Raw genomic sequence first — 14602 nt, 5'->3', positions numbered from 1 at the left:
GCTTCTTCTCCTATCTCATCTGTTCAGGAACAGCAAGCAAACAAAGCCAAACAGGATATTAGGGAAAATTTCTTCTCAGAAAGAGCGGTGATGCAGTGGCACAGCTGCCTGGGGAGGTGGGGGAGTCACCATCCCCGGAGGTGTTCAGGGACCATGGAGATGTGGCCCTGAGGGACATGGTCAGTGGGCCTGGTCAATGGGTTGGACTTGATCTTATCTTTTCCAGCCTTAATGAGGCTAATGTTGTTTCTATGAGAAACAACAGTAAGATCACACTGATCTATGGTGTCATACCAGAAAGTAAACCAGTCTGAGCTCAACATGAAGACTGCACCACTACTGGTGTTCCACTCAGCTTTGAGATCTCAGTTATCACCATGTTTAATTCTGTCCTAGACACTATCATTATCATCACAGACACTCCATTTCAATCTTTGAAAACTCTTGAAATTCTTACCTCCCGTTTCCATCTCACTCACCACCATCACCACCTCAAAACAAGGGCAATACAGCACCGTTTTCCCCTCCTGCACATCACAGGTTCAGACGCCAAGAAGAACGACAACCCTTCACTTAAGCAGGAGCTCAATGCTCTGGGCTACCAAAGCCAGAAGGCATTCAACACAGCATCCTGCTTCCTTCAGTTGGACCCAAAGTTGTGTTTATGTACAGCTATGTGTACATATGCATGCATACATGCACGAGAAGCTTCCCCAAGTACTAGCTCTGAGACGCCCTGCTCCAGCTCCAGATGCATGAGAGGATTTGGGTGGTAGGGAGAGGCATATGGGAAAGCAAGGTCTCTCCTAGCTGAGCTTTGCTGTATCACCTCTTTGTGGCAATGCATTTGCCTACAGGACTGCCCCCTTCTCTCCGGCTCACCTGCACCAGGCAAGCTGTTCAGTGGGACTTCAGCTCAGAGGTTTGCTCTGCACCAACCAAATCAATTTCCACACAGAGCTGTTAGAGTAACTCTGCTTTGGTCAGAAACTTAAGTAGCACAACATTTAAAAAATATATACGACCATTCAGAAAAATTTCTTACCTCGCAGCTTCTTACCCTCCCTACATTTCAGGAGCAGGAAAACATAGCCACACCAAGGTCCTGCAGGTGGTGGGAAGGTCATGGTCAGCACAACCAATGGTAATGCCTGCCTGTGACATAAGTGACAGCTCCAGCAGTAAGTCCAATTACTCACACAGGTAAGCGATTTTATAAATGAGCATTTTGGTGAGATTAAGTTAATCTACCTGACTGCTATTATTCCAAGGCCTCTCACCTATTTTTTACATTTACTAGATAACAGAAGGAGTTTAGCCAAGGCAGTGGCTTGAGTTACAGAAGATAAGTCTGCTCTGTTACTGGGAAGATGCACAGTTCAGTTTGTCTTGTGAGCTTTATTAACTGCATGGAAACAGCCAATAACTAGATGATTTTCCCCCTTAAAGAGCTAAAAACATAAGAAAGGGGAAGAAACCCTCAGTTTGCTAAAATCCACGAGTACACAGACGCAAGCAATGCTTGTCTGGAAACAGCAGAAATAAAAGGTATAAAGCTAGTTCAAATTATGCTTAACTCAGCTTTCACCCAAGTTGTGTCAAACAGCACAAACCCTTTTGAAATGCAGCTTCTCTCACCCAGACAAGATGTATGAAACTCACAGTTAGGCCTGTTTGAGCAAAAGCAAAGCAGGGCTCAAAGTGGCATATAACAAGCAGATAATTTCAGACTTCAATGCCATGTTCTTCACCTAAAAGGCAAATCAACTAGTTGTGCAAGATTTACTTCTCTACTTTCAAACCAAGTTTTGGAGACTGTCTGAGAGCTAAGATGGCCAAGAACCAAATTCAAGAAATTAAGCAACATTTGTCAGCACTGCAAAGACAGCATTTTTACAAAAACAGCATAACAAAAATATCAAAGAGCAATTTTATTTAGCTTATTTGGCACAAAACTTACAAGAACTGTTGTTCCCTTCTTAAATTTAGTACAACTAGCAAGGAAAAAAAAGGCATACGAATACATTTAGTAAGCTGTACAGCAAGTGAAATATGGAAAGAGGCACCAGAAAGATTTACCAAAAATCAAAGTGCATGAAAAATACCTACTGAGCGCCTCATGGTATTGTATTAAGGCACCACTCCTTTAGAAGGCTTACTGAGCACGTCAAGTGTGCAACTTCTTGGTTTGGAATGTAAGAGTCCTTCAACCTGTATCAGAACTGGATATCGCAATCCTCTGAATGGAACAACACTTCTCCTGGTAAGTATCAAACAGAGAGGCCTCCTTCTGCCCAACGCCACCTCCCAGAAGTGACACTGTCAAAAGCTTTGAAAAAGCTAACATACATCAAAGCACCCAGCTTCTTACTTCCGAGTTTGGAGCTGTAGCGTACACCAGATCTTTACAATGGTTTTACAGAAAAGAAATGCTATGGAGACAGAAGTAACATGGAACGTGTCAAGTAACCACGTTATTGATAATTTATCAAAACAGCTTTTAAAGACTTCCCGGAGTATCTCTTAAAAAAGATCTGAGTAGTGTTACAACCCAGAGAAAATAAATACACTTCCCAACAGAATATTACAAAGCTTCCTGGAGCATTAGCAATCAAGTGTAATGAATTCCACAAGACTTCAGGAACCTTAGGAATGTAGGAAAAGCCCAATATTAAACAGTGCTAAGTGTTTTTCATAACTGGAAACACTTAATGCAAGTACCTGTAACTACAAACCATGTTATACCGTTGATACCATGTTATACACAGAAACATCATTACAAGAGCCAGACAGACACCTCGGTTCATTGCAGATTCTGCACATAACTACTCTTAAGTACTAGGAAAACTGCACCAGTTTTTGTATTTCAGTTTAAGAACCAAACCACTTCAGTTACAAGAAGAGATACCATAGACTAGATCCACATCTACTGTAAACAAGTTCCAAACAATCAAACAGAAGTTGCAGAAGTTGCATCTGTTTCTTACCCAGCTTTGACTTTGGTTTTGCTGCTCAGATGGACCACCAGTTTCCTTAACTTGCAAGAAGTAGTTTGATATGAAATCAATGCCCATATCAAAAGGTAAGTGGGAACCAGTAAATGCAGAGTATTGCATCAAACCGTACAACACCTTTACTGTAGAGAGCTCCAAATATCTCAGGAGCTTAAGACTGCTTAACCTGAACTTTGGAAAAGCACATTTCTCTGTGGGCATGCAAAGGCATTTATATGTGAACCCTATGCATTACAGTATTTCAGTTTTTTGTCCCTCTGATGGTGTAAACCTCAAGAACACAATTGCGTGTCCTATTGTAAAACCAAAGCACCCTTGAGCATTACTAATTCTAAACAGCAAGGGCTGAGAGAAGGGCATCTGGAAGTGATCTACACATTATTGAGCGTGGTGTTCCACAAGTCTCACAAAACAGTTCAGTTCATACTTTCTGGGATAACTTTCCCTACACCTTCGCCCAAGTACAGAGTTGTAGTTTTCAGTAACTCCTACTCCTGAATAATTTGCTACCACATATAAAATATGCCACAATAGTGGCAGCCTGGGCTAAACATTTAACAAGATATCCTTTTTGGCCTTTATTAACAATTGCAATCAGCAGAAAGAAAAACTATTCACTCAACTCATTTATTTCATGATTTATACATAAGTCATGTAGCAACTTAACATCGGTGTTCAACATTTGTGCTTCCATTCTCTGGCACTTGGAGGAGGAATTCACTTCCAGATAATCACATCTTGCTGAAGCATTCCTTTGCATTCGTCCAAACTTGAATTCCCTTTTAAAATTTAGGAAAAAAAAAAAAAAAAAAGTGAAAATAAATAGGTGGAAATACACTTGGTTTGCAAACATTTTTTTGTTGTTGTTGTTCCACAGAAAATTCAACAAAAAGCCCCACAGAACCTTACACAAGAGCAGGGCACAGACCACACCAAAATTGGACCATACTGCCTGTTACATATATCAGCATGTCTCAGAGTAAGAGTAGGATGGAGGGACATTTTACACTAGTGACTTCCAACCTTCTGTGACTGCAACGTTCCTAGATGCTGACAGTTTGTATCTGATCCTCTGCTAATGTGATATACACTTCGGTTTGGGTATACACACAGACACACATATGGCTCTATAAAGGCTGACATACCTTTTTGCACATACTGATCTGCATAACAGCATAGCTTATAAGCGCCTCCTTCAAATCGTGATTCTTCTGCTCTTTAAACCGTTCAATGTCTGCCCAGGCACTTTTCACAAAGTCTCTGGAATTAAAAGCATTATTTCTGTTAATGCCTATATATTACAACCTCAGCTCATCTTCCCTCCTCTGAGCCCACAGCAGAGCAGTTCCAGGTATGATAAGCACTCCGTCTTTCAGCCAGCAAACCAAGTTCTTAGTTGTTATGCATCCCAGAGTTCTCATTTTACAACTGGCTCTACTACTTAATTCTCCATCTACATCTTATGGATTTTAAACCAGAACCAACTTCACACAATTTTTAGCTTTTTTTTTTTTTATTTTATTTTTAATATTCAGTAAGCATCACTACCATAGAAGCGGCACAATTCAGAAAATACTTTTCTCCGATTCCGGTGGGATGACTACTTATCTTCATACTAACACTCAGTCTGCACAACACTGCACTTTTCTTTTTCAGTTGTCAAGTCAGAATATTGGTCATTACACTGTGAAAATTCATTTGCCATCAGGACTTGAGACAGCAAAGTACAGCATTTACAAGGCAAATTCACTTGGGCAATTCACTTCAGGAATTAATTTTATTGGTTTGGCGATATGTCTTCAGTACTTCTTAACTAAAATGGAGGTAGATTCCTGTAATCCAACGCTTTCATTTGCGCTGGATCACATACACAAGGCAAGTATTCACTTGAAAATTACTTCCAGAGCTAAAAAAGCAGATTTCCAGTACTTCTGTCAAAATGATTAAGAAATTGCATTTACTGAATGTCTTGTTGTTCTGAACTGCTCATGAACTAGTCTTATCTTTTCTGTTCTAATCCTAACATATCAGGAGATACCACATTTACCCCTTCTATTATATGATGAACATGTTTTGACATAATCACATTGCTTAAGGAATGCTGGTTTCTTGCATTCCTGAAGAAAATTTCATTACAGCATTGAGAAGCAGTTACTAAACACAGCTTGCCAGAACTTCTAATCTCTTTCAAACAGGAGTCAGTTGTCCTCCATAGGAAAAGCTGCAGAATATTAGCTTAGGACCCATGCACACAAGCCAGATAGATACTGCATTCGAAGCCAGTCGGCTTTTGAGTTCAGGCTATTCAGCTGCAGATCAATATGCCCACCTGCTAAACATATTACTAACTGAACATGAAAGCAAGCAAGTCAGCCATTAGAGTGGGCTCAGTAACTGGGAAAGTCATCAGGTTTTACATAAGTCATATATTCAGACCAGAAGCTAACTGCATGTACTGTACTTTATTTCACAACTTGCAGCTGACAGGAGCTTTTATAGACAGCTCATAAACACCAAAAATATATTAAAAACACTTATAAAACGCAAACACCTTCAAGAGCATCCAGTCAATGACTTGCTAAGACAAGCCTCGTTTCCTTTGAAAAAATAAAGCCTGTTTACCTGCCTTCCAGATTTTTAGACTTAAGCTGTTCTTCCCCTTCCTGTATCTGCTCTTCCAGAACCTTTATCTTGGCTTCCCTCTGCTCAGGGGTTTCCTGTCCGAACAGCTTGCTGGTCATCCCTTTCAGGGAGAACGTTCTCACGGTCTACAAAAAAAAAAAAAAAACAACAAACATCCCAAAAGCAAAGACACTCTAGGTTTGGGATTCTTGAGCATGGTTGTGAGACAGTGTGATTTTTACCAGTTACTAGGGCTTTTCCTACATGTCCAGCTCATCTTTGGACTTAACTACCAGAAAATGCTTCTTGCATGTCCCATAGGCACATAGATATGGGAGGCATGGTGGCTCACATTAGACTGAGAGCTAAGCGAGGAGGCAGAGCTAAACAGGAACTTGTATCTCAGCTTTTATACCCAGGAACTCTGGAATCTGCACACACCATTAAATAACATGATGTTCAAACTCTTATGGCTTGTCTATGGATTGGACTCAAGTTTCCACTGATACTAGGAAGTTTCCACAATAGTTTTTCCTCAAATTGAAGCAGGAAAGAACTTAAGTCTTATATTTTGTATAATAAAGAAAAACCATAAAGGAGTTCTCTAGAACATCAACAGATTCATGATGAATCAGTACTGTGTTCAGTATTATAAATACATGTTACTAGTGGTAGGTTTCTTTTAGCCATTATCTTCTACGTAAGCAGAACTAGCACCACATACCAGTAACATCCACCTTTCAAAAGGCAGAGAAAGCCTGTCAGAAATTCTACCATTTTTGACCTCAGGGATAGAGTTATTTGTATTATTTTGCTCGAATCCTATTTCCTGCAACCCTCTGCATGTTCATTAAGAGAAGTTCGGTACCAAGAGCTTACATCATCAAGAACCAAGTTACTTTTAAACCTCAGAGGCCCACAGCTCATGCCAACTTCTCATAAATAGAAGCCATCACATTAGTGCCATTTAAATGTCATTCTAAGAAGTTTGGCTCTCCCTATTAAAAAAAAATAAAAATAAAAAAAACCCAACAAAACAACCCATCCTGGAGAAGAAAGCGGAAAGACTCACTCCTGTTGCCAGCTCCTCGCACTGCTGCTTCTTAGACGTTAGGTCCTGTGCTGCCATTTCCAAGTCATATTGCATTAATTCATGTTTTCTGCAAACTGCCCTGAAAAGTAATGAAAGATCTGTCACATATTACTTTGTTTTGCTACGTTTCCCTCCATTTAAACTCTACAAATGGCAAAATGCTTTCTTTGGCAGGCAGTACATTCAGTTATTTATCTAGCTCAAACTCAACAGCCTTATCACAGAATGCCTAACATTACAATCGCTGTAGTTAAGCAAGCTTGGATCAAAGTACAAAGAAAGCTCTTAGTACAGCAGCATTCTGCTCCTCTGATCTTCTTTTTAGACTCATTTCAAGACACTCTCAGCAGTATGAGCCCTAACACCTACTTAAGAACATCACTGTAAAATAATTTTATTCAAAATACATTTGAGAAAAATCACAGCTATGACAAAAAGTATCTGGAGATACAGCCTGTCACAACAGCAATGCCCCACTCAATAGTAAAATTCCTGGCATTTTAATTTTTTTTAAACTAAACAAGCAAGTGTGCTTTAAGATTCACACAGTGCCTTTCATCTGGAAAAGAGGCGAGTTTCCTCTGACCACCTGCACTAAGTCCCAGTCCTGTGTGGGCTGACAAAGATGCATCCGTACTCCACTGCCGGATGCACGATCGTCTCCCGGGGGGGCTACTTGTGCTCTGGGTTCTCAGACAGCAGCCATCACTCACCAACTTGAATCTCTACAACATTACTGGACCTCTCCAAGAAGTTCAGAGCCAGCTCAGGAAGAGCATAACAGCACAAGGTACAATCTTACTGCATAAAAAGTTTTGCTTCTGTATCCATGCTTGGAAAGGAGGACTGTCCTGGTAAGTCTAGTCTAAAAAACAAACAAACTCCACAGCATTTAGCTGCACAATAATGTATAGCAGATGAAAGCTATACAGCACACTCTGAAACCTGCTGAAATTGTAATAGTTGTAACAGCTCTATTTAGCCCATTTAAAACCTGAAGTTCCCAGCACACCAGGGCACCACTGCATGAGAAGCCAAGGAAACACTGTAACCAAAGGAATAAACAGCACTATCTTCTAGAGTAACCAGATTTTAACATTTCATTTTACTATTAGTCATCTTAGTTCTAAATTCTTATCGCCACCCATAGAGCAATCAAATGTGAATAAGCAAAGTAAGAGATGAGAATGTGAAGCATTGAATTTGCTGCTGCTTAGAGAAGAGGATATCAAATTAAACTCAGCACCAACACGTTAGAGGAAAGCATGATGGTCTTCACTTGAGCTGCATACTTCTTCACATACCGTAGTGCTTCTGCATAGAAGAGATACTCCTTCAGCTGATCTGCATAATGTTCCTCTTCTTCCAGAATGTCATCAATAGAAGCTGCATATCTGGTGAAAAACAGCCATGGTTAAATAGGAAGTTCCTTAATCTAAACTGTAAGGTTTACGCAGACAGTAACAAGAGAGGACACCTGTTTGACAGAAAGGCCAGTCGCAAAGTAAAACAGCAGAACACTTCTAAGAAGGGCTTTTCCTCTGTCCTTTGTTTTTAATTAAACTCTGAATCAGCTAATATAAACACTCCTGCAGGCCTGTTTCTTTGGATGTTACTACAATAAATCTTTTGATGAGTACAAGACTTATCATAAGTTTCCTGCTGAAGATCAGGCAGTTTTTATTACAGGAAAGGGACAATTTATTCCTTTTCTTCAGTGGATCGTCAAGAAGCAGCACCAAGGCAAAAAAGAAGATAAGATGCGGAAGAACCCTTGCAAGGCTGGAGGTACTAAGGCTTAGAAATGTAAGCATCACAGCTGACGGCAAGCAAAGCAGCAGAATTTAAAGAAGCTGTTTGTATTGTCTGTTATTCAGCCTTTTCATAAGCCTGAGAACACAAAACTCACAGCGGTGTTCCGAACACCAGAACATGAAGCCCTTCAGCTCCTTGTTTCTTTGTCTGCTACGTAAGTCAGGCATGAGAGTTCAGAGCAAAAACAAGTCTAATCCTGCCTTTTAGAGAGAAAACTTGAGTAGCACGAGGGCTACAACTCCACAGCTCTTACACTCAGCAAGTTCCATTCAGTATCATTTAAGATACCGTCTGCTAAAAATGGCAAAAAGCACTTTCTTTTTCAGTTTATACTGCCAACTGAACACCATTTAATAGGTCTTCCACTAGCCAGTATGACTGTTCAGAAACACCTGCAGGGTCAGGCCTACAGCTAAAAGACCTGCCCATCTCAGTTGGCACAGTGACAACTGGATGCCTTGTCAGTACAAAGCGAGTACCACTACAGATGAACAGAACAAATGAGATCCTACCACAAATGCCTTCATCTATTCTGAGACCGGGGCAATCCCTGGCATGGAAGAAATAAGCATTCCCACAGCTGCAGGCTCCCTGCTGTGAGCGTTTCCATGCTTGCCTACTGACCGCTGCATTGCAACCCAAGTGCTAATGAGGGCCCTTCTTGCCTTTGAAGTTTCTGCAAAGTATTTGAGTTCCTTGGTTTCTCTTGGTGTCTCTCTAGTAATTATCTCTGAGGAAGAACTGGCAGAGTCAATCTGAACAGTAACTGGTAGCATGACGTGGGAGAGAACAGAAAATCCTGCATGCTCCATAAGAAATAACATCATTTAGACCCCTGGAAAGACACCGGAGGTGTCTGAGACACTTGCACTGAATGTTACCATCAGGCCTGCTATGAAGGAAACATGAACTAAGACTCTGAAGAGGCAACAGCTACCGGCAGGAGAACTGCTACAATGTGGAGCCTGAGGAAAGTGTGGTAGACATTGTCATCTGGTCAGACATGAATTTCAGTATCCAAGCACAAGTTGTTCAGATGCTCTGAACTCAAAGATATAGCAGGATTTTTCATGGGCATGCCAGGCCTCCTCGTGATAAAACTGCCATGCCCATACATGTTCTGAAAAATCCTGCTGTCACACAGGTCATGTGCGGCTCACCCTCCATTTTTAAGTTCTGAAGTACAATAATTTTAGTATAGTGGTTAGATTTCCCAGGACAGCAGATGGAACGCATTTCAATTTCAAATAAGTTCTAAGTTTAGAGAAGTGCCAGAGCTTGCATGTGGAAGAACAACTTTCCCAAAATAAACAAACACACACCATAAAAGATCTTACCTAGACAGGATTTTTCAAGTCACACTTGAGTTTGTTTTCAAGGTAGCTCTATGACAAACTGTGCTTCTGACTGTCTAAGCTGAAATTTAAACACTAGTTTGTCCTGAACGGATCAACAAACCAGGGAAAATATTAAGGAGAAACACTGTAGTAAGTCCTGAAAGTTCCCACTCTTCGTGGGAATCCTCAACTAAAACATGGTTTTAGTTAAGACTGATTCCACCTGTAATGACAGTCCAGTTGATGAACAGATAAAAGGTCACTCATTAATTGCATAAAGGGCAGAAGACAAAGGCTAGGAATATTCCTCTTTCATATTTCAAATGCCAGCATTACAGTCATTCACTTTCTCAGCATGCTCAGTTGTTTTTATTTATAAATTAGCAAGCTTCATCCTATCACACAACACATATCCAGAGGTCTTCCATATTATCATCCCAAGCAATAACTCCTTGAAAGTTTAAATAAATATCTGGTAAAGACTACAGCACATGGGATAGATAAAGAATAATTCAATTTGTCTTCAAGTTTAATAGGCAACTTTCCTGAAGTAGCTTCCAGTTGCAAAGAATCCCTTCAGTCTAATGTTATGGGAACGTTCACTGGACTTGCAAGAAGTCAGCAGTATCACATTATGGATATAGTAGTAGGTGCTGAACACTGCATTCCATCTCTATTTCAATGATTTTCCTCTGAAAGCAAAATGCATCATTCATTTCTTTAATCTCAGTAGAGTAAAAAATGTAATCTTTTTTTTCAGGCTGTAAAGCACCATGTTAACCAAGGCACAGAAGTGGGAACAAATTACTCAAAAGTTCAAATTCTTAAAGATCTGATTAAAGCAAAATTTATCTGAAAAGAAAAAAAAAAAAAAAAAAAAAAGAACCAACAAAAAAAAACACAAGGGTGTTTTGGCATGGCTCTTCAAACCCTTCCATTAGTAACAATCACAACCAACACGTATGTATGTACAACATACATAGATTTGCAGCACAATCTAAACTTGATAGCTTTGCTTCTACACAAACTACACTTTATCTGCATGAAAACAATGAAAAATTATGATACATACGAAGGAATGACAAACAGTTCCCATCTCTTGCTGGAGTTGCTACTTTACAATAGTACTTGATTACAAAAGAAGATTCAGAGTCAGGAGAAGTTGTTGCATTCCACTTACTGTATTGCATAGGACTACCTGAAAAGTAAGAACCTGGAGTATTGCTTCTGTGAGCACTATGAAACGTCAGACTCTTATTTTGAAGGCTGCGTTTCATGCAGCTCTGCCAACTGACTCTAGAGATGCAAAAAGGGAGGATTCTCTACTTTATTAGATCCAGACAGTATTTGTTTCAAGAATCCATTAGAGTTTTGGAGCTAAATAATTAAGTTTCTTAACTTTCTGTGATTAAGTCCAAGTCTGTGTACCATCTACTACATGGTACAAAATACTGCTATCAAAAACAAATGGATCTCATCAGGCCTGCAGTACATTAAAGTTGTATTCCACCAGTTTCTGGCATAGTAGCTTAAAAGAAAGGCTGGAAGAATTCCAAACACTTCTACAATTTCAAAATAATAATAAAAAAGAAACCACTCTGGTTCTCCTGAGACCTTTTGAGCTACTTAATACAGTATATGGACGCTAAAATTATGCCTGCATCCAAGGCATAGAAACACTGCACACCTAAAAACAACGTGCCCCCAGCTTTCTTGTTACACTAGTTGTATGTACTTTGGGTTGAGGGAAAAGAGAGGAAAGAGGGAGAGTTCTACATCTGGCTTACATCAAACTATCAGATATTCAGTCAGTACTTACACATCCATGTGGTGGCCAGCACTCTGCAACCCATCCCCCATCTCCTTTTCAATGGCACTCCACTCACTGTTTGAAAAACAAATGAGAAGCAACATCACACGTGAAGGGTAAGGAAAGTTAATAAGCTGCATCCTGTATGTAGTTTCTTTCCAGGTGACACCTGAATGGAAACTGCCTTGCAGTTGGACTCTGCCAAACTGTTTTCTTCCTGTGAGCAGCAGCACTGACAGTGTAGCAGCGAGTCTATGAAAGGCGTTCTATTCAACAACTGTCCCTGCTGCATAAAGTTATCCTGACAAACAAATATACATGGCTTAAAGTTCATTTTGAGCCAAGAGGGTCTTGTTTAAACAGCTAAAATTACACGATGGGTCACTTAAAGAAAAGATAGGAAGGTTTCTAAAACAGAGTTTTGCCTACCTTGTGTTTCAAGTGTGGAAAGCTCAGTTTCTTTTTGGCAACTATCAGATAGAAGCCTCTCATTGCAAAAAAACAGAAGGTGGGATTTGACATTCTCAAGCATTTTACCTCTACTGAAACGAGTTGGTGTATGCTGTTTTGTGTTTCCATTGCAGGCTTCTGTTTAGTTCCACTCATTAAAAATAACAACAATAATTTCCTCATTACTGCAACTCCCTATTCACATTGAGGAGACTATTTAGATCACATAGGAATAATTTCCAGTAAAGATAGCAGGAGGCTTGTTCATAGCACCCATGTACACTGCAACTTTGTGCTCTCAGCTCTGTGAAACCTCATGAGGCTTATGAGCAATAAGAGTTACATCAACAAGTATTTATACAAAAAAAAAAAAAAAAAAAAAAAAGAAGGGGTCCACTTATATTTCATATAACTTATGCCTAATGCATTTATTTTGTCCTTTTTCATAAACATTCCACTGTTCATGTTGACATTTGTTTGTCTTTGTGTTATTATAGAACTACACCTAATTTCACTTTAAAACCCCCAATGAGAAAGACATCTGCAATCCATTAACCCAGAGAATTAAATTTAGCACTTGAACACTGTGTAGAAGCAGGAGGTTTCCCTTAACCAGAAGTTTAGATTCTTTAATTCTCCAGTGAGATGGAGAACTCGAGCATGCAATTCACTCGTATAAATCAAAACGATTGGCAAATTCACTTTAAAAAAAAAAAAACAACAACCAAAAACCCAAGTTACTAACATCGCGTGGAGTTTTCAACTATTGGTTTTCAACTATTAAAAGAATCTAGAGGTTTTTCAGAGAAAATTGCCTGAAAATAGGCAGTAAGCGACATTCTAAAGAAACAGCATGCCAATGTCACAACAAAAGTCCCAAAGTTCTGGGAAACAAAATGAAAAGCTGAAGTTGTCCACTTTTGACTAAGAGCAGCAGATCCAGAGATCCAACACAAGCCTCAGTGGTACTGCAAAACAACACTTTTCACGTCAGACATTTCAGTGTTTCAGATAAGTTGTTCTGCTTTTGATAAACATAACTAAGTTTACTACTCTCTCTAGAATACCTGTGAGACATCTGAAAACTGGATGAACTCTTACCTGAATACTCTTCCATAGTTGCCGTGAACTTTATAGACGCCATACAGCCGGTCTGCTACCCTCTAAAACATTCAAGGTTAGTTTTGGTCATGAACATTAAAATTGAGCTGCTTTGTCAATACCCCTGCACAAACTCTGAGCTGAAGTCTTACTGCTTTCACACAGGCAAACAAGTTTAGGCTAACGTCTAATCTAAGCCACTAGTGAAGGAAAACTCAAAAGCAGAAAATCTTTGAAGACCGAAGTCACAGTCAAGGCTGCACTGAAAAGCAATATTCAAAGTATTTCTTCAGAAGTGCTCATATACAGGATGTGTCTACTGAGACTGTAAATTATCAGTTAATTCAGATTTTGCAATCCAGCTGTAAGGCACAGCCTCTTTCATCTGACCAATGCTAGGTTTACATGCATGCATGCTTATTTAATGTAAAGATAACAAGACAGCAATCCACGCTGACATCAAGACGGCAGGGAAAGTCTCACAGGAATTCAAACAAGTGACTTCATTTTCCCATCCAGCTCAGTGAAACAAAGGAAAGGAAACAAGCTATCCACTGCAGAACACATTGCCACAACTAGATACATCCTTTCAGCTCTTTGGAGAGAGAGGACCTGCTGCAGCAGGCAACAACGCCTAAATAACACGATTGTGACATACCAATGAGTTAGACTGACGTCCTATAAGAGTTAGCTACTGGTCTGTTAAAGCAGTGAAAAGGAAATCATCCTAGAGACCTGATGCACACACAGCTCTGAGAAAAAGGCACCGTTAGTAGAATCCCAGTGATTAATCCTCTCAAGTATTCCAGCTCAGAAGATCAATCAATTACCAACCTATTCCACAGCACAGCTCCCAGCAAAACTGAAATCCCTGTTAAGCACAATAAAAAGGCAATACCTTGCTGCTCATTATTGGAATTGTGATTTCCTATTTGTGCCTTCCTTTTAATTATAGTTTTCCACTGTCAGCCCATAGAGAATCTTGATGCATGACATAATTATTCTTATCATTAAAAAGAACATTATTCTTCAGAGATTGAAGAAGTAGCAAAAAAAAAAAAAAAAAAAAAAAAAAAAAAAAAAGTGTGCTGGGAAGCATGCACAATTCATACTAAAAACTCTGTAAAACAAAATCCTATATATCTGACCAGAAAACTGAGCTTTGGGTTCCTTCCTAGCAAAGACATCCTGCAAGCGTAACGTGCCTGCTGAGAGAAAAAGACATTTTGCACCTCTTTGTAACACCTTGTAGACAGGATCATCAGTGGGCACAGCAGGTTACAAACAGGAATGTTAACCTTGATGTGTGTCACATATGGGACTCTTTCCCCAGCCCCTCCAAAACCTGCACCAAGGCAAT

At 39.7% G+C, this 14602-nt stretch overlaps 1 protein-coding gene across 1 annotated transcript in view; it reads right to left on the bottom strand.

Annotated features, from left to right (window-relative positions):
• Nucleotides 1-3745: 3745 nt before the first annotated feature.
• The window catches only part of SNX4 (sorting nexin 4), a gene marked incomplete at its 3' end in the record, with an annotated part of 29566 nt that continues 18709 nt past the window's right edge, over nt 3746-14602 (bottom strand). Inside the window, exons 8-14 of the mRNA XM_079539114.1 lie at nt 13243-13304; nt 11701-11766; nt 8034-8123; nt 6709-6808; nt 5637-5782; nt 4160-4274; nt 3746-3793 (exon numbers count right to left, since the gene is read on the bottom strand). Coding sequence (XP_079395240.1) covers nt 3746-3793; nt 4160-4274; nt 5637-5782; nt 6709-6808; nt 8034-8123; nt 11701-11766; nt 13243-13304 — 627 coding nt within the window. The remainder of the gene's footprint in view (nt 3794-4159; nt 4275-5636; nt 5783-6708; nt 6809-8033; nt 8124-11700; nt 11767-13242; nt 13305-14602) is intronic.

The sequence above is a fragment of the Tetrao urogallus genome, assembly GCF_951394365.1.
Source record: "Tetrao urogallus genome assembly, chromosome: 8".
NCBI classification, from domain to species: domain Eukaryota; kingdom Metazoa; phylum Chordata; class Aves; order Galliformes; family Phasianidae; genus Tetrao; species Tetrao urogallus.
Note: the sequence above shows the minus strand (reverse complement) of the source record. Positions and strands in the feature narration are given on the sequence as shown.